Source organism: Anabrus simplex, chromosome 6 (genome assembly GCF_040414725.1).
Source record: "Anabrus simplex isolate iqAnaSimp1 chromosome 6, ASM4041472v1, whole genome shotgun sequence".
Taxonomy (NCBI): domain Eukaryota; kingdom Metazoa; phylum Arthropoda; class Insecta; order Orthoptera; family Tettigoniidae; genus Anabrus; species Anabrus simplex.
The window spans coordinates 157,985,031-158,005,871 of NC_090270.1; the positions used below are offsets into that span (position 1 = coordinate 157,985,031).

At 39.9% G+C, this 20,841-nt stretch overlaps 1 protein-coding gene across 3 annotated transcripts in view; it reads left to right on the forward strand.

Moving 5' to 3' along the window:
* px (plexus) overlaps window positions 1-20,841 on the forward strand; it is a 742,022-nt gene that overhangs the window by 496,926 nt on the left and 224,255 nt on the right. For all 3 annotated transcript variants that reach the window (XM_067150020.2, XM_067150021.2, XM_067150022.2), the window contains exon 9: window positions 3,179-3,297. In XM_067150020.2, the coding sequence (XP_067006121.2) occupies window positions 3,179-3,297 (119 nt within the window). The remainder of the gene's footprint in view (window positions 1-3,178; window positions 3,298-20,841) is intronic.

Consider the following 20,841-nt stretch of genomic DNA (forward strand, 5'->3'; position numbering starts at 1 on the left):
ATTGAGGTCTACCCCATCAGCAATATAATTCATACCGAGGACTTTTCCTCCTGGTGAATCTTACAACTTGATTTTTCACCCTGTTTACCATCATACCAAATTCTGCTGCCAAACTCACCACATTGTCGTGATCTTTATGCAGTCACTCACATACCTGTATCGTATTTGTAGTACCTTACATTTAGTAAATAGCAATATTGGGATACCTATGTTATACAAATGTCTACTTTATATTTTTGTAGTGCCAGATTTTATTGCACACATTTTTGAAGTTTTGCACACCTTGCTACTGGTATTCATGGCACACTCTTCGAGAACAATTGGACTAAAGTTACCCCTGTACTATGTATTTCTCCCAGTGTCTAAACTGATTGCTGCTTAGACTTGAAAGAATGTTAAGAACATTGGGAACTACTGTTCAAAATATAGTCTTAAATCACAAAGTATCATTTAAATGTAACTGATTATTTAAGTTAAGAGAATGAGAAATGAATTTGTAGTTCAGTGACCAAATAAGGAATGTGAACATGATATCAGGTTATTGCAGAATGGATGACAGCCATCTTTTCTGTGACATCGGTGACAAAACCAGCAATTTTCTGGTCCGTTGGACAAAAATAAGAAAACACTGGTACAACTTCTTTAGGAAACATCATGACTGAAACATTCCTCACCACCACCACTACCACCACCGCCGCCGCTGCCGCCGCCACCACCACCACAAAAATCAAGACTGCTTTGAAGCTATTGAAATCACGGAAAAACACTGAGCCTCGTGATTGTCGCCGTCTAGGGGCATCAAGAACTTGAAGTCGGTGTGGGAGTGCTTGTGTGCTCAATCCCAAGGGCTGTGCTAGAAATTTCACTTTTCTGACTGTTCAGCCAGCCTCTCTGCCTCTGGTAGAATGGTCATTTTCTGGATAACAGTGTGAGTGAGAGAGAGAGAGAGAGAGAGAGAGAGTGTGTTTTATTTCATCCTTCCCCAATCACAAGTTTCGGATCGTGGTGAGGTGATGCGTGGCTACTCGGAGAATAGACGCTAGTGGCCCACCTGCAGATACCGGGGCGACCTCTGGAGTATGTCGCCTTACCTGGGCATACAGGTTCTGTCGATTGACTATTTATTTCCCTAGCTTCTCGTTGGACCAAAAACGGAACCCACCTCTTTATTTTCCTTTTCAGGTGGTGACACCCTTCGATAAACTGTGTCTTTAAAAGTAAAAATTTTTAAAAATCGGTATACTACAGTACCTGTGGATTATGAAAGCGACAAATGTCTACATCGATTCCTGGTTGCTTCCAGGGTCAGTGGAAAGGGTTTCCTAGAAGAAAGTTTTTTCTTAATCATGAATTCAGTAGATGAAACAGTTTATGATATAGTTAATGAGATGTGTAAGCTTTGTGATGGATCCATTCTGATCAAGACATTGAACGCTGAATGGTCTATACGGCTACTGTACGCCAAATAGTTTGGGAAGATTGACATTAACATTGAGAAGCACTAATCCCTTAACTCCTGTAAAGGAGCTGCTTGATAAGGGTGCTTTCATCCTGAGGTTCGAAGCTTATACTCTGCCCGGATGTATAAAGGTTTCAGTGTACCGTCTGACTGCGCACCTGTACATACAGCCGCAATGAGGTGTTACAACTGTCGGAAATTTGACCGCACCGTCGACCTGAAAGCTTGAACATGCTGATGTTGACTTAACACCACCACCTGTGTGCGTCAACTGCCCAGGTGCACATGCTTTAATCTCCAAGGAGTCTCCCACATTCAGGGAGGAGAAGAAGATCCAGGAGATCAAAACTTTAGATCAGCTATCTTATCCAGATGCCTGGAGAAAGTTCAAGTATATGAACCAAAAGCTTCTTTAATGTTGTTTTCTAAATTGTATTCATCAGAGCTGAAATCAATATCCTTTTCATTGTCTAGTACATCTAAATTCAAGTCCATAGTAATTTCTGCACTACTAACACTCATTCACCTTGACTTGTGAGTGATGGTGATCTGACCTAAATATGTTTATTTTTGCAATGTCATATGTTATTCATAGGTCTGTAACTTTATTACGAGATAAGCTGATGCATCAAGACAGCATCTGCCTGTATTCATAATACGTGGCAGGAGCTAGCCAGCATATCGAAATGCGATTAAGGAAATGCTATTGCTGACAAACTCCATTTGGTTTCTTTCATAAAAGCAGGTGGAAATGTCTGGCCATATAGATTGCACAGTCTGAACACAAATGTTTAACTACTGTTGGCATTTTCTTGCAACTAAACTATAAAATAAAATTTTAAAAAAGGAAAAAGAAACTTTTTGAAGCCTGTAAATTCGTAAATACATAGAGAAACGATTCACAGTCAGTGGTTTTTATTTCATAAAAATATCATATAAATGGCTGAAGATATGAACTGTTTTCCAATTAAATGTGCAGAGTGAAATCACAAGGCCTATTGGGCAATGTGCTAACCTACTTTAGTATGCATAAACTTTAAATTCATCCTGCTCATACATTCACCAAAATTGTGTAATAGTGTTTATGAAGGAGAGTACACCTGCTATGCAAGTTTGAATATCAAACATTTGAAAATAAACTGTTATCATATACATTTTATAACAGTGTGCTCTCCGTGAGTATGTCACTGTATAACTAGCTAGGGTGAGTAGCTCAGCTGGTAGAGGACTGGCCTTCTGAGCCCAACTTGGCAGGTTTGATCCTGGCTCAGTCTGATAGTATTTGAAGGTGCTCGAACACACCAGTCTCGTGTCATTTTATTTACTGGCACATAAAAGAACTCATGCGGGACAAAATACCGGTACTTTGGTGTCTCCGAAAGCCATAAAAGTGTTGTTAGTGGGACATAAAACCAGTAACATTATTATTACCTCAAATTATAGGAGAGAATCTTATTTTCGGAACAATACCGAAATATTTACATCTTGCCCATGATTACAGAATTCCTCAATTAATAATATACAAAATGCATGTTCTGTATTCACGAAATTCATTTATCAGGATTGAAGACTGTATTTGCTACTCCTTTTTAAGGATATGAAGCCAGGAAGCACCTAGCAAATTCAGATATGTTAATTCATTTTTGTGTTGGCCTGTTGTTATCCAAAAGTGTATTAATTAAATCAGATTGATTCTATCCCTTAAATGTTATTTTGTAGAGCGAGAGTGTGAAGGCGAGCCTCCACCTCCTCGGCAAGTGTCTCCAAAGGCACGTGGACCACCCCCATTGGTAAGAGGTGCATCTCCGACCGCTGGAATGGTACAGGACTCGAGAAAGGTAAGCTTTCCTATACTTTCCAGAAGAGAGCATTATTTGGTGATTTTTAAAAAAAATTTTGATGAGATGTGATGAGCCTTTTCATATGTTGTTATCTCTGTGAAAACTGCTTTTTAATCATGCTCAGTTTTAAAACAATTGTATTAAAAATAATTGTATTGCTGAATAAAACCTCTTAGGAGTTCCTGTATCTGCTAAGTTTTCTTGCATCTTGAATCTTCAAACAATGAATTTTACTTGGAAGTTGATCAATGCTAATACCTGTAGATCAGAGAAGTAAATAGGCAGCTGGTTCAAGTGGTGAAAGCGAAATAGATGAATATGTTCCTGTAGGGTTGTGGGAGGTGTCGGATATTATAATCAGAATATGAGGGACGTTGATTTAGTAGATCATGTGACAAATGCATATCCATCTATGAGGAAACTACAAAGTGGTATAAGAAATTGTTCCTCCACTTGTTGGACATAGCTATTTACATCAGCCTGGTCATTTGGAGAGCCCTAAATGTGGGGAAGAGATTGACACTTCTTGATTACCGTCTCACGGTAGCACATGGCTTACAGAACAGCACCCTGTGCCAAGCCCCATCCACACGGAGTAAAAAAAAATACAAAGCCCTCGCCCTTTAGAGTGAAAGAAAGGCATTTCCTCTCCAAGATTTCATCCACAAAAAAAAAAAAAAAAAAAAAAAATGTAAGCCAGCAATGTGTGTTGTCAGAAATAGATGTTAGGAAAGATGCAAGTGCAATGTGCCCTCGTGTTTCAACCTGTTTCAAGGCATACCATACTAAACTCAACATGCAAAGGTAAGATACAAATACATTTTATTATTATTTCAAGAAAAATATTTTTCCAAAACATTCAGTAAAATACAATGCACATTTCATCAAAATATTTTGTAATAAATCTACATCTGTGACATACGGTGGGCATTTTCTGCTCTACAGCAGTTTGTTGTTCATTACAGGGAATGGGTTAAGATTGCGTCCTTTCATTTGGTAATTCATTCCGAAATAAACATAATAACAGAACAAATAGAAGAAATAGTGTCATCACTATTTGTGTTCAAGTGCTCCACCACTGCACAGCACTGGTGTAGACTTCAGAAAGTCAGATGCCAGCACACCAGCCAACACAAGCAGACAAGCGGGTTAGCTCCTCCTTCATGCAATAAAGTAATTCTACATTACTCATCTTTTACGAGTACATCCAACGTTGTTCATATCGGTTCGATTGTTCGGGAATTTTCTTTACTTGAAGTTTTGAGAGGGGTTCCCCCTCTCCAACCAGCAACATAAACAAATGTAACACATCACTTGTTGAACATTCTGCTGCATTTCAAAATGTCAGCTTATATACCTATATGTTTTTATGGACACAATGTTTTTTAAAAATATACAATTCTACTTGTTCGTGTTTCATCATTTGCTCCGTTTGTTGCTAGAGTCATAGGATCAAGATACTCACCTCCCAGGTTGTGGCTTGTTGGCATGGATGCTGGGTAGATTGGAGGAGAGAGAAAATCAACAGGGGATACCTGCCCTAGAACAAGGGGTACCGTACGGTAACAGCATCAAATTGATGGCAATTTTAACATTATTTATCTTGGGATAAAATGAGCTTAACATATTTCTAAATTTTGAAATTTCTCTGTTGTACAGCTATCCCCAATCAGGAAAACTTTAGTTTTCTTTACATATACCATATAAATGGCAATTTACCATTGACAGTGAATTACATGAAACGTCTAAACAAATATCTTTTAAAAACGAGATAGGAATACCGAAACGCAGCAAGAAATTAACTGAAATTTTTTTGGCAGATCCTCGGGCACTGAAGAGCAACCCAGCAACTGTCATCTTTTCTTCAAATACTTAAAAATAGGGTTCGTAGTGTCTTTTCTCTTCAGAATCAACTTCTTTGGCCTTAGAACTGTTACTCTCAAGCCTTGTTGTGGGATCAATAATGCCGATGTCTCTCTTCCTGTCAGTCGCGACAATGTTTGCATGTTAACTGGATCCGTTGCTGGAGGTACAATGCATTTCTTCATAGTCTTCATATCTGCCAGATTTTTTTAAAGACGTTCTGCAATACTGCTCCTGACCCTATGATGCCTGTTATTTCTCAATAGTTCTCCTTTTGGGCAGAAACCAATAACATGAGCGACGGTTTCTATCTCATTGCAGTGACGGCAGCGGTTTTCTTGGCTTCTACCAGGAATGCTTAGGACAGCTATCACATTACAGTTCATTTTAATGGCATTGATCCGTTGGGAAGTTGAAAGTCCTTTCTTCATTGTAATGCAGGTGTTAGATTGTGTGTATTCTGAGAAATGCAAGACACCTTTTCCACAGTATGCTAGTTTTTTTCCATGTTTCAAACTGAAGATTTCTCAGTTTCTTCTGCTGAATCTGAACCTTAGGTTGTTCGTCAGGAGCAAAGCCAGGACTTCTTAGTCTACTCTTTATTTCTTGTTGAAAATTCTTGTTTTTTCTTCTTTCCTTCTCATCACTAAAAATACCTAATACACCCTCTTCAGCTGAATAAAACATGAATAAGGATGGGTAAGGATGAAACAACAAACTAAAATTGAGAAAGACAGACATACGAAATATTTGGTACCGCTTCCCTTATTTACTGACTTTGGGGAAGTATAATTACAATAATTACAGCATGGGTGGATATTTCATTTGAAATCATCTGTTATTCCAAAGGGGTTCATCAGCAATCATAATATTGATAAGCAGTCTTTCAACAGCAGTCGTGGTCCGCATACCACACCAACAGTGACATCTAGTCTTTATAGCGTAGACTGTCAGTCACGAATCTCTAGTCTTTCAAAACATAGAGGCACTTTTGAATGCCCAAATGTTATCATAGTGTTTAATTGGAGCCTAATTTGCATAACCTCGCATCTTTCATATATTTGGTCTTGTCATAGTGACTTTGATTGCATGGAGCAGACGTCATCACGTAGTTGCTCTAGGGAGCTGGTGTTACTTGCTCTGCTCAGGACGGGTGTTGGTCACGTGACGAGAGCAACGGACAGGCGGGTTGCATACTGTGACCGTACTGTACTTGCTGCTCGGAAATGTTACCATATGAACAACAGCTTTTATAATAATAATAATAATAATAATAATAATAATAATTTACAGCATGAATCATATGAGATGAAAAGGACGCAGACTATGGAGTATAACAGGACAAGGAAATTATTCATTGACAAATGAAATATACGGCAGTGTGCAATATTTCCTGAATAAATACATTTTCACGATTAACTGAAGCTTTGGGACACGTACATTTACCGAAAGAAAATACAGTTTATGTGATTTGTACATATTCTTTGCACTCTTATTAACATACATTTCAATATTTGTATGGAGTTTATAACTGTGACAACAAATTAAACACACTAACTGAAAAATATCACTGGTGCACTCCATCTTCACGGGACCTCTGGGCTCGTTTAGATAGTAATGTGTCAATATTTGGTACTATAATTTATGTACTGGCAAGTCGCAAAACACATTTCAAGTTTTCATCGGTGAGCCTACTTCTGTGTCTAGATTTACAAATCTTCATTAATGAAAACATATGTTCACATAAATAAGTTGATCGGAATATACTTAGAATATGAGCATTAAATGTGTACACTCTATGAAATCTCTCCCGTGGAAAACGAACATAAAATTCAGTCAAACTCTTTGTGTTTGCTTTTGAGTATCGCACTGTAAGGCAATCAGTTCTAGCTGGAGTTCTGGTCAAACAGTTTGCACATCCACTGAGAAGGGAATACCAAACCCCTGCAGATCCTTTTCTAATGCCTGAATACCATATTGATATTAAAACCTGTTTATATTCTTCTGATGTGTTTTAAAATCTGATTCCATATTTTATTACATATTACTAGGGGCCTTATTTTTTGGTGAAATAAAACTGTTGATTTCGGTGTTAAAACTGACACTATTTCGGTAGGTATTTCGTGAAATAAATTGTTATACTGATCGATGTTTCCTGCGAAATCTTCCTTGTAGTAGCGTATGGGGTAAATGTAACTAACTTTGTGATAAGGGGTTTTAAAGTAAACTCTTGTAATGTATCAGTGTTATTAAATCTTAGAAAAACCAACTATGCAAATTGTTATAGAAATATATATAAATCACTGATACTTCGAAATGAAGTTAGGTGATCTACCCTGTGATATATATCTATACATACCCTACATTTTTAGACGTTGAACTACTTGTCTCCAAAGTACAAACTAGGCATGATTTCAACATCAGGATGCAGAGTTGTGCAACAGTCAGAAAGTGTCTTTGTGTGAGTAGAGAACCTTCTCTCGCTAACCACATACGTCGGAAACCATAATGCTTGCGAACACTTGGATGCAAATTCACTGTGGTATTTTATTAAAACCTCCTAAAACTTTGCTAACACTGTCTTCTTTCACTTCCTCAACCAGATGTGCTTTCATTGCATTTTGCAAAGTCATATAGCTCTGGAAGATGTTCATGGATATGCTCTTTTTCCCCGGTCAGGGATGAGTAGGTCAGATGGTTAAAGCGAACAGGCGATCTATTTACAATAGGCCTACCAATACCGTCATATTTTACAGTAAAGACAGTATTATTTAATACTTTCCTTTTATATTCATTCTCTTCCTCATGCCAGGATTGTCCTATTTTTCTAGAGGAATGTTGGCTTGCAGGAATGCTTTTTTTGTGTCTATTACAAATTGCTCTCTATAATTTTTCAAACCACCGTTTATTTTACGTGGGCCCTCCCCATCATATTACTACAGGCTACAGGAGTACCTCTGGCTCAACCTCAAAGACATTACGGTCGTGCAAGTATACTTGCGCCTTGCAATACGCACCCATGGCCAGTAGGCAGTAATGTTCGGTCTTTGAATGTTAAAACCTTGGCGTAAAATCGTGAAAAATCGTATATATATTCCAATATGGCAATCCACATATGAGTGTTAAGCTATTAGGCCCAGTTAAGAATTGCTGGTACATCTAAAACACTGAGCGTATGTTGAATATCAAAGCTTGAAATTTTCTTCATCAAACGGAAACGAAAAATAATTCATGCAGTAGAGGGTTAATTAGCTTCATTCTGATTCTCTGCAGTGTATATCGCACGTTTCAACTTTACGAATATCATCGGTACACTATTGATACATTAGAATCTTTCTTGCAGCATCAAATACATAGAACCCCTCACTGTTGTATTCTTCGGCCCTCAAAAAACCTGTTATGACTTCAGTTTTCGGCATTTTTATACTTAAATGTTGAATATTTGCCGATAAATGTTCGTAAGTAACGAACTCTCATTGCGCACTGCTGTATCTACGACCGGTCTTGTATCTTGTTACGACCACAACGCTATTTGCTGTAATCGATAACAGATACTGATTTTTATCGACTGCCTTAGAGATCGCGGAACTGAACACACGTACTTTCGATACACAGTGCGTACCGCTTTGTGTGCATTTGTGTGGAGAATATACAGCGCTATCAAGCAAATGAGAAAGAAACTACGATAGTCAAGTTCTCAGAAGCATTTACATGTTTATTGGAGAGTTTTTCCGGTGCCATTTCGCATTTTTCGCGCCAAGTGGTGCATATTTAGTGATTATTTGCGCAATTCGCGCAATAAATCAAATTTCGCGATATTTCGCGAATTCATTTAGCTAAAATACGGTATTTTTAGTACCTGGGAAGTCATATATAGACAAGAAAAAAGATATCAAAAAAACTTGTGCATATCATTATTACCAAAAAATACGGCCCCTACATATTACACATTTTGCTGTCTTATTTTCTTGAACTATTAAATACTCTTCTTCCCAATAAGGTTTGAAACTTGTTGGTCTCGATGGCCTACGCTGTGCTGAAATCTCTTCCATAGTAAATGCAACATTAGCAGACTAGATTTGAACGTCGTGTGGTCTGAGGATAAAGATGGAAACACCCTAGTGTCACCTCTTATGGGTTCAGGCGTACCGTGTCACAATCTAACCTGTGCAGACAGATGTGCTATACCTTTGCGCCACTGACCTGCAGTACGTACTACGTCATGCACTTCCCCTACTTCCTCCCCTACTTGCTCACTAAGCTGCTGTCTTTCCTTGAGAGCGGGGAGCAAACTGGCTCCGAAGTCATTTCGCTCTCGATTGACAATGCCTGGCATGGAGTACTATTTAAGTGTATGTAATCAGGGCACATGAACACCAACACTGGTGTACCGAGTGGCAAAATATAGTGTTTTCAGATGAGTCCCGCTTCAACTTGTCTTTCAGTGATGGCCTCATACACGTTAGATGCTCCCATGGAGAACGCAATCGTGCAGACTGTATTATTCTGTGGCATAGTGGACAAATGCCAGGTGCGATGGTTTGGGGTGCCATTGCCTATAACATGCAATCTCGCCTCCTATGTGTTCAGGGCAATCTGAACAGCTACCACTACATCAGGGACGTTTTACAACCCGAGGCACTGCCCCTCCTGCTGACTGTTCCACACGTCACGTTCCAGCAAGACAATGCTCAGCCGCATGTGGTGAGGAATGTGCAAGCCTCCTTCAAAGAGTGATGGGTACCACTGCTTCCCTGGCTTGCCTGTTTGCCTGACATGTCGCCCTTCGAACATGTCTGGGATATGGTCAGTCGACAACTTGTTCGTTCCGGTCATCCTGCAGCCGCCGTTGATGGTTTGTGGACGTGCCTACAAACCGCGTAGCAGAATATTTCCCAGCAGCATATTCAGATGCTCTTTGATTCTATGTCACGACGCTCTGATTGCAGCGCGTGGTGATGGTATGCCATACTGAAGTTTCACTGTCTGTAATTGTAATCATTTGTGTCTTGTCATGTCTAATCCGTGGAATAAATTGCACTGTGATCACAGCTCTCGCTCTTGGTGTTTTACTTTCTCCAAACAGCAGTATACATTCACACTGAGCATTCTTTGCGCCAAGGCTCTACTGTACTGTACTGTACTGTACTGTACTTTACTCTCGTGTAAACTGTCTTCCCAGTACAGTGTTTGAATTTAATCTTCAAGATTCACAATTTTTTCCCTGATTTTACACTGACTGACAGAGCAAATGCAACACCAAGAAGGAGTGGTCAGAACTTTATGCCAATTGCAGGGTAGACTGACGTCACTGAGGTATGCTCATGATGTGAAATGCGCCGCTGTGCTGCGCACGTCGCGAACGATAAATGGGACACGGCGTTGGCGAATGGCCCACTTCGTACCGTGATTTCTCAGCCGACAGTCATTGTAGAACGTGTTGTCATGTGCCACAGGACACGTGTATAGCTAAGAATGCCAGGCCGCCGTCAACGGAGGCATTTCCAGCAGACAGACGACTTTATGAGGGGTATGGTGATCGGGCTGAGAAGGGCAGGTTGGTCGCTTCGTCAAATGGCAGCCGATACCCATAGGGATGTGTCCACGGTGCAGCGCCTGTGGCGAAGATGGTTGGCGCAGGGACATGTGGCACGTGCGAGAGGTCCAGGCGCAGCCCGAGTGACGTCAGCACGCGAGGATCGGCGCATCCGCCGCCAAGCGGTGGCAGCCCCGCACGCCACGTCAACCGCCATTCTTCAGCATGTGCAAGACACCCTGGCTGTTCCAATATCGACCAGAACAATTTCCCGTCGATTGGTTGAAGGAGGCCTGCACTCCCGGCGTCCGCTCAGAAGACTACCATTGACTCCACAGCATAGACGTGCACGCCTGGCATGGTGCCGGGCTAGAGCGACTTGGATGAGGGAATGGCGGAACGTCGTGTTCTCCGATGAATCACGCTTCTGTTCTGTCAGTGATAGTCACCGCAGGCGAGTGTGGCGTCGGCGTGGAGAAAGGTCAAATCCGGCAGTAACTGTGGAGCGCCCTACCGCTAGACAACGCGGCATCATGGTTTGGGGCGCTATTGCGTATGATTCCACGTCACCTCTAGTGCGTATTCAAGGCACGTTAAATGCCCACCACTACGTGCAGCATGTGCTGCGGCCGGTGGCACTCCCGTACCTTCAGGGGCTGCCCAATGCTCTGTTTCAGCAGGATAATGCCCGCCCACACACTGCTCGCATCTCCCAACAGGCTCTACGAGGTGTACAGATGCTTCCGTGGCCAGCGTACTCTCCGGATCTCTCACCAATCGAACACATGTGGGATCTCATTGGACGCCGTTTGCAAACTCTGCCCCAGCCTCGTACGGACGACCAACTGTGGCAAATGGTTGACAGAGAATGGAGAACCATCCCTCAGGACACCATCCGCTCTCTTATTGACTCTGTACCTCGACGTGTTTCTGCGTGCATCGCCGCTCGCGGTGGTCCTACATCCTACTGAGTCGATGCCGTGCGCATTGTGTAACCTGCATATCGGTTTGAAATAAACATCAATTATTCGTCCGTGCCGTCTCTGTTTTTTCCCCAACTTTCATCCCTTTCGAACCACTCCTTCTTGGTGTTGCATTTGCTCTGTCAGTCAGTGTATTTTCAGCTCGTGTTTTCACTGCATGATTCTTGTACTCAGTTGCTCTTGCAAGAATATGCACATGATTAACAAGAGACGTCAGCGGGGATTCAGCTCGGTACTCTAGTTTCCACCAGAGGATAAAGCCATTTTAGTTGGTACGTAAATGGACTGGAACATATGTAAATGTAGAAAGTCAATAGTGGGCGGATGATGGTCACAATTTTGCGATTGCAGGATACTAAAATGGCGTTCTAGGAAATCTTGATTAAATTTTGCTGTAAAAACGTAGTTGTAATTATTTTCCCACAAATATTCAGACACTTCTAAAGTGCTTTCTAAGTTAACTCCAGTGTTCATTGTAAAGCGAATGTATTTTGGGTATCTTTTGAGGATATTTTGTCACTTCACTTAAGTCTCATGTGCCTGTGATCCTTTATACAGTGCTTGAGTAGGGATGGAGGAATTTAATGGGTCTGTCAGGCAGTTTAAATGACTTGTGAAATGTTTATGTTCTTTCTCTGTCTGTTAAACCCTTTGAATAGAACTCTATACCGTTAGCAACAGATCTCCTGAAAAGTTGAAATGCCAGCCTTGCATTCATTCATTGAAAGGAATTAGGATCCAAATGGGCAAAGGTGAGTTTATGGTTAACTTTCGAATTGGAAAATTCAGGCGATGTGCCACATTCATAAACTTTCCTGTAAATGAATAATCAGCAATGTCACCATTATATTTAACCTGTACTTTGTCATGGAAATTATTTCTTATACACTAAAATATATGAGGCACTTCTGGAAATGCCTTCAGTTTTCTGCTGGAGTCAGCTGGATTTGAAACTGAACAAGTTACATTATTTATGTTGCCAGATATTCCTAAGCATTTCCATAACTGTAAAATGAGTAAACAACGATATCACCATTATTCTGTATCCTGTCATAGAAATTATTTCTTACACACTTCAATGAGGTGCATCTGAAAATTTCCTCAACTGGACTGGAAATGAAGACTTTTAGATTCTTTATGTTGCTAGATATGCCTAAGCATTCTCATAACTTTTTATTTCACTAGCTACCTTCTGACCTGAAACCAATGATTCCTACACGGGCTTGCTCTAATTGTATGACGACCTGAAAGAATGCAAAAATGTTATCAGGGGTAAATTTCTGTGGTTTGGATCCAGTTGTACAGAAAGGGAACAAACATGGAAGGAAACTGGTGCATGATTTGCCAACTGATCCTTGCTTTCGTCCGAAGTAAATGTTCCCAAATCAACCAAACCGTTTTACTTGTAATGAATCCAAGTTAAAGCAAATTTCTCTCTAAGCTTTACCTCATCAAATGTCAGCATCCCTAGGCATTCCTGCTCTTTCTTTCTACTAAAACGTTGTGCTATGGCAGCAGTAGCATGATCATTTATACCATACAAACATTTAAGGCCAATTTCTCAAATGAGCTTTAAGAGGCAAAAGCAGCAAATGGTTCAAGCAGTGGCAATAACCTTTGAGAAACTTTATTTTTATGAGAAGGGGATCCAAGAGACATTCATCATTGTATCTCATTCCTTTTTTACTTTTCACTTGACATTTCTTTAACAGTATATCGAATATAACTTTCTGCTTTTTTGCTGAGTGAGGTGACTTGCTTTGGATTATGTGAAACTGTCAATTGATTTTGTATTGAAAAGGTTTTTTCAAGCAAATTTATTTTTGGCTTTAACAACATAGTGTATTCTGTGTTCTAATGAAATTAAGTTTCTGTTTCTTCAATCTCTTGTTTAACTCTCTGTGCCAGGCTTATTTGTTACGTACTAGCCAAGGGTGCCACCCACTTTTTGTTCGATTTGCAACTCTCGGGAAAAAAATTCATCACACTCTCAATTTACACCCATTCTCAGCGAAACATTTTTCTATTATATAAGAGGAATGTTCCTTTGAATTAATGGCACTTTATACCTAAAATCATTTATACAGTAGTTAAAATAAATCATGAATTTAAAATTTTAAAATACATTTAAAGAAAATCCACATATTAAGGCAAATATGTAGTTCTAAAAATCAGTATGACACACTAACTGGCGGTATTTCTTGTCGCACAGACTCTTGACTGTCGTTTTGGATCAAATCATGTTATTTGGAGTGATAATATGCCTTAAAAATCAAAATGTATGCTACAAGTTTAGCATCATGAGGCGGGGCATGTTTTGGTCCGGGTTACTCAAGGAAAGGGTGAGGTGGTTGGTATCATAAATCACTATCACGGATAACTTCACAGAATAATGGCAATGTTAGATATTGTTAATATCAATATTACCATTAAAATCTTCGTTACTTTCCAAATTATCTCTAACCTCGAAAATTGGTGGTGTTCCACTTACAAAATCATTTTCAGAATCACTCTCATAGACTATAACCTCACTAGAAGTGTTTTCAACACTATTATGAAGTCCAGTTCACTTTCTGACTCAACATAATGATTGTCATTCCCTAAACTATGTACGTAATCAGCTAGACCATCATTGTTTGCAAATAAGTCGTCCCACAAGTCCGCCATCACTGTTGACATGTGCTCAAGAGGTGCGGACACCGCCTTCACATTTTTTAATGTTCGTCACACGAAAACTAATAATTTTATGCAGCTCCTAGTGGTAAATTTGGAGACTACACACCTTCCTTGATAAGAATATACTGATATGTGCTACCATCTAACAGAAAACTAAGAACTACGACGGTTTCTAAACGAGTCTGCATGAGGGTTGAAATATCATTCCTGGTACGTTCGGCGAGTTTATGTTGGAATGAATAATCCTCCCTTCGTGCTCAAAGAGTTAACAAAGCAATTCTTTTCTTAGCATTTTTGGTATCAGGGCTGCCTTCAACTGCTAAACATACTGACATTAATGTTCTGATTAGAACTTTTAGTAGACATATGTAGTCTCTTCACGCGAGATTTATATTTCTTCACTTTTTCAGATAGATATTTGGGCAGATTAGGAAATATACGGGGGAAAACTTGTGGTTTTAATTTCCTCCTTTGTCTTGGTATTTCTAATCTTTCATCATTCACTGTAAATGAGTACTTTTATTAAGAAGTTATAGCAAAAGTTAATATCGCATACAAAACATTAAGAGTCAATTTTCTGGCTTCTCTTTGGACGGCTTTCTCCCGTTTCAAGAGAATACTTTTCTTTTTAGAGGGTCTAAAGGAATGCCTACCTGAAGTCAATCGGTCATATTCAGATCTTCATCCAGGTGAAAAACATGTGGGCATGTTACGGCAGTACCTCCCACACTGTCTTAAAGCACAGTTGTGATGTAATCTACTGTTTACAAGACATAACACAACTTGCATTATTCGCTAATGAATACATCAGTAATATGAACTGCCTAAACCTCTTAGCATTGCCAATGAAGAGCAATATAAATTTCAATAACTTGACACAACTATAGTGCGCAGTAATGACAAGTCTCATCTGCTGGCAACTCTGGTGATTGTGCTGTCGTTGGTGGAGGAACCACCCCTCTCTTCAGTCAGCTTGTGGGTGAAAGAAGAGCGCACACTTCTCCTTCTCTATACTACACTATGCTTTGCTAGAAAACACAACAAAGAGAATGGTATCTCTAAATAAGCAAAAAGTACCAATTAGTATAATTTCAAGCATACTACATATTTAAAACTGATGAACCATTTAAGTATTGTTGAGGAATATGATTGAAAGATAAGAATTTCATTATGGTCCATATTGAACTGAGATCACAATTAAAATTAATAAAATTATGTAATGGTTCCACCTTTTCAATACAGGATTTTAAAAACTTTTAAAACATAGTGCTACTGTCACACATTATACTACTCCACACGAACTTACGTCTGGTAACGATTACTAGATTGTTTCCTCAAGATATTTATTCTTCTCTTCAAGATTATAAAAACTTTTAAAACACAGTGCCACAGTCACATGTGTTACCCTGCTCCACACAAACTTATGTCTGATGAAAAACTACACATTACTGGTTATTTATCTGTGGATTGTTTATTTCCTGTTTTTAATTGATCGGCTGATGATGACCCGAAATTTGGGTTGAAACCAGTACAGTTTATGATTAGTGATGTAACCTTACATTACTAAATTTACATGTATTGAAAAGGTGGAACCATTACATAATTTTGTTAATTTTAATTGTGAATATGATTGTGTTGACATTAACAAAAAGATCAGTTTAGGTGGTCGGCCATCACTCGCTGGTATTAAGCTGCCACAAAAGTACAATGGTACAAGGCCAATGAAGCCAGCAAAGCTTAAGGACCTGCTTGACCTACTTGTGTCACAGAATGACATTTGCTACGTTATTTGTATTAGTATATGACGAGTGTGAGCTACGGTATAAAGATGACATTGTGAACTTAATAGTGAAGACCTCTTTTTTTTTTTTCCTTTGCATTTAGGCCATCTGTGGACCATGGTGCTTGTGTTCTAGCTGTGTTTTTGTCGTCATCTGCCCCTTTTGGCGTACTGTATTGTGTTCTTAGTGGCCTCTTGAGCCTTCCTGTTGGCCCAGTATTCCTTCATTTTCACTCTGAATTCTTTCCTGCGCCCCTCTGACCAATTCCCGGCTCCCTTGTGACTAGAAGGTGTGTTAGGAAAGGTTTAATTTTGACCATTAAATGGTATGCATTCCTGTCAGTAATAGCGGCTTGATTAATATTACACTCTGCAAGATCTTTGTCCACTTGCTTAGTCCAGGGGAATCCAGTAGCTTTGCCTTTGTTAGCAATCTTGAAGATCTTGTTGGATAATCTATTAGGATCCATTCTGTATAGGTGTCCATAGAAAGTCAGACGTTTTCTTCTGATGGCATCTATGAGGTTTTCTTGATGCTAGTAGAGCTCATTGTTGGGTTTGTACCATCGCCTTCCATCTTGCAGGATCCTTGGCCCTATTATTGTTCTCAGGAATTTCCGTTCTTGCACTTCAAGGGCTCTCACTGGGGTCTCTTTAGTTAGGGACAGGCATTCTGCTGCCTAGAGGACTGATGGTCTGACTACTGCATTATAGTGTCTCAGTTTTACATTCTTTGATAAATGCTTTGAGGCATACAGTTTTCTGCAGGCATGGTAGGCCTTGTCTAATTTGATTTTCCTTTGTTCAAGAGCCATCGTTTCACTTAGGTCCTCCAATATCCACTCTCCGAGGTTCTTGACATTTTTAGCTCTCCTGATGTGTTTTGTATCACTGACTCCCATTGTTGTAGGAGCATCTTTGATGTTGGTGATAAACTTGGTGTTTTGTAGTGGTGTTAATCCTATTGATGTGTTGGTTCAGACTCTTTTGGTATCTTGCATTATCTTCTTTAAGTTTAGTGATATCAAACCTAGGAACTCACCCATTTTGCTGTTTGGGCTGCACCACGTCATGGTCTTCCTAGGTAGGCGTTTAAAAGCCGTAGACTTCAAAATTAATCCATACTTGGTGCGCAGTCTGATTAGCCGTTCTCCATTCTTGTTCATTCTCTTATGTGCGGGCTATCTTCCTACAATCTTCCGGTATTTCTGTTCTCTTCCAATCTGAGCGTTGAAATCTCCTAGCAATATTGTCATATGATGGTGAGGGATGTGGTCTAGGGTTTCCTCAAGGTTGTCCTAATACTGATCTGTAGTCTCCGAGTTTTTCTTGTTAGTCATTGGTAGGAGCATAGAAGTTAACCTGAGAGTATCCCCTATTGCTAGCCCTGAAGGATATTACTGAAGTTCTGTCATTGGGTGAAGAGAAGCCAAATATGCTAGCAACTAGTTTGTGGTTTACTGCGAACCCAGTCCCTAGGAAGGGTACATTCTTCATTACTCTCTTACCAGTCTTTCCCTTATATATTCTTTAGATTCCATGGCATATTCATCTGGGAACCTAGTTTCTTGTAAGGCTGCAATGCTGATGTTCCTATCTTTCAGGATTTCAAGGGTGTGTTTAAGTTTCCTGGTCTTGATCAGGGAGTTAATATTGATCGTAGCTAGGTATGAGATGTTCCTTTTTCTTTTAGTTCTGACTGGGTCACATGAAGGCATAGGTCCCCCAGAATCCGACTACCTATATGCCCCGTCATGAACTGGGGTGGATTGGTTACCACCTGGGGATCTATCATTATTGTTTTCGTACTTCATGTTTGATACAGTCTATCACACAAGTGTGTATAGTTGGTCACCCGAAAGTGATGAGTTGTTGACTGTCAAGGTTGTAAGCCTTGAAGCCCCCAGCACTGGTTGGTTCACTGACCCAGCTTCCCGCTGGGATTGGTTACCCATCCTTCCACTGGGTTGCTCAGCTTAACAGAGATGCCTCTTGTAGGTTACATGCTGGAGTTGGAGTGAAAGAGGCTATTTGGATTTTCTTACTGAATCCAATATTTTGTGTTGCAGATACCTGGCAACGATGCATTTCACTCCCATTTACCCGGAGCCACAAGCATTCCTCCCAGGTTAATTACTGGGACCGAAGTCTTCTTTTAATTCAGTAGTTTTACAATTTATACATCTACAACACAAATTTTGGTGCCGAAACTTCAGGAGTATTCCAGATTCAACGTTACACAGGAGAACAGAAGAGGATCTTCACATCACGGTTACAGATGTTTGAGCGACTTACACTATGTGATCAAAAGTATCCGGACACCCCCAAAAACATACGTTTTTCATCTTAGGTGCATTGTGCTGCCACCTACTGCCAGGTACTCCATAGCAGCGACCTCACTAGTCATTCGACATCATGAGAGAGCAGAATGGGGCACTCCGCAGAACTCACGGACTACATAAAATCAGCTTCATGGTCCGTATCGCACTTCAATAGATTCACAATTAAGTATTTATTTATTTTCCACCTAGTCGATACAATGATTGCTTAAGGCAATTTTTAATGGTCAAAAGTGGTACATGTTTCGTATATTATCAACATCTTCAGCCACATAACACTGTTTAGATGAAAAATATATAAAATTGACAAAGTAATGCTTTAGAGGAAGTGTCCTTAAAATTAACATAAGATTGACAAGATTAAAACAAACAAATAACTCAAGAGAAAATATATAAATTATTTCTACAATAGAAAGCAGTCATCAAGGAAACACTTGTACAATATTCCATAGAGAAATTGTCCTAATAAATATTCTTTTCTTAATAATTCATGAAAAAAGATGAAAAAAGTGCCGCACTGTGATATCAGGATTTCTTCATTTCGATAATTACTTATAAATTGTATAATTTTTAATTTATAAATTAATCTTTTTTCATGAATTATTAAGAAAAGAATAGGACAATTTCTCTATGGAATATTGTACAAGTGTTTCCTTGACGACTGCTTTCTATTGTAGAAATAATTTATATATTTTCTCTTGAGTTATTTGTTTGTTTTAATCTTGTCAATCTTATGTTAATTTTAAGGACACTTCCTCTAAAGCATTACTTTGTCAATTTTATATATTTTTCATCTAAACAGTGTTATGTGGCTGAAGATGTTGATAATATACGAAACATGTACCACTTTTGACCATTAAAAATTGCCTTAAGCAATCATTGTATCGACTAGGTGGAAAATAAACAAATACTTATTTGTGAACTCACGGACTTCGAACGTGATCAGGCGATTGGGTGTCACTTGTGTCAGAAGTCTGTACGTGAGATTTCCACACTCCTAAACATCCCTAGGTCCACTGTTTCTGATGTAATAGTGAAGTGGAAACGTGAAGGGACATGTACAGCACGATAGCGTACAGCCCGACCTCGTTTGTTGACTGACAGAGACCGCTGACTGTTGAAGAGGGTCATCAAGTGTAATAGGCAGGCATCTATCCAGACCATCACACAGGAATTCTAAACTGCATCAGGATCCAGTCCAAGTACTGTGACAGTTCGGCGGGAGGTGAGAAAACTTGGATTTCATGGTCGAGCGGCTGCCCATAAGCCACACATCATACAGGTCAATGCCAAACGACGCCTCGCTTAGTGTAAGGAGCGTAAACATTGGACGATTGAACAGTGGAAAATGTTGTGTGGAGTGACGAATCACTGTACACAATGTGGCGATACGATGGCAGGGTGTGGGTATGGCGAATGCCCGGTGAACGTCATCTGCCAGTGTGTGTAGTGCCAAAAGTAAAATTCAGAGGCCATGGTGTTGTGGTGTGGTCGTGCTTTTCATGGAGAGGGCTTGCACCCCTTGTTGTTTTGCGTGGCACTATCACAGCACAGGCCTACATTGATGTTTTAAACACCTTCTTGCTTCCCACTGTTGAAGAGCGAAGGGCACTTTGTGGATGGCGATTGCATCTTTCAACACGATAGAGCACCTGTTCAAAATCACGGCCTGTGGCAGAGTGGTTACACGACAATAACACATCTGTAATGGACTGGCCTGCGCAGAGTTCTGACGTGAATCTTATAAAACACCTTTGAGATGTTTTGGAACGCTGATTTCGTGCCAGGCCTCACCGACCAACATCCCTACCTCTCCTCAGTGCAGCGCTCCCTGAAGATTGGGCTGCCATTTCCCAAGCAACCTTCCAACACCTGATTAAGCGTATGCCTGCGAGAGTGGACGCTGTCATCAAGGCTAAGGGTGAGCCAACACCATATTGAATTCCAGCATTACCGATGGAGGGCGCCACAAATTTGTACGTCATGTTCAGCCAGGTGTCTGGATACTTTTGATCACATAGTGTATATCTCAACATATCACCACATCTGAGGGGAAAGAAAAATCACCAGCACCGAACCAGCTCCAAATTCTAATGCAACAGATTAGACGAAACAGAAATACAGTATATGTAGTGTTAGTTATTGATTGGTCCATTTTTTTAAAACTTTAAATTCATGAGGAGATCGAGGAATTACAATATTTTTTGAAACGGGAAATATAACCTCATCTACATCAAAATATAACCTCAAATACATCAAAGTATCTATGATGTCTTCCATTCCAGCAAGATCCAAGCATGCAGCACTTGTGTAGAATACTTGACCATGTGTTGAACAAAGGGAATAACTTTTTTTTGCTAGGTG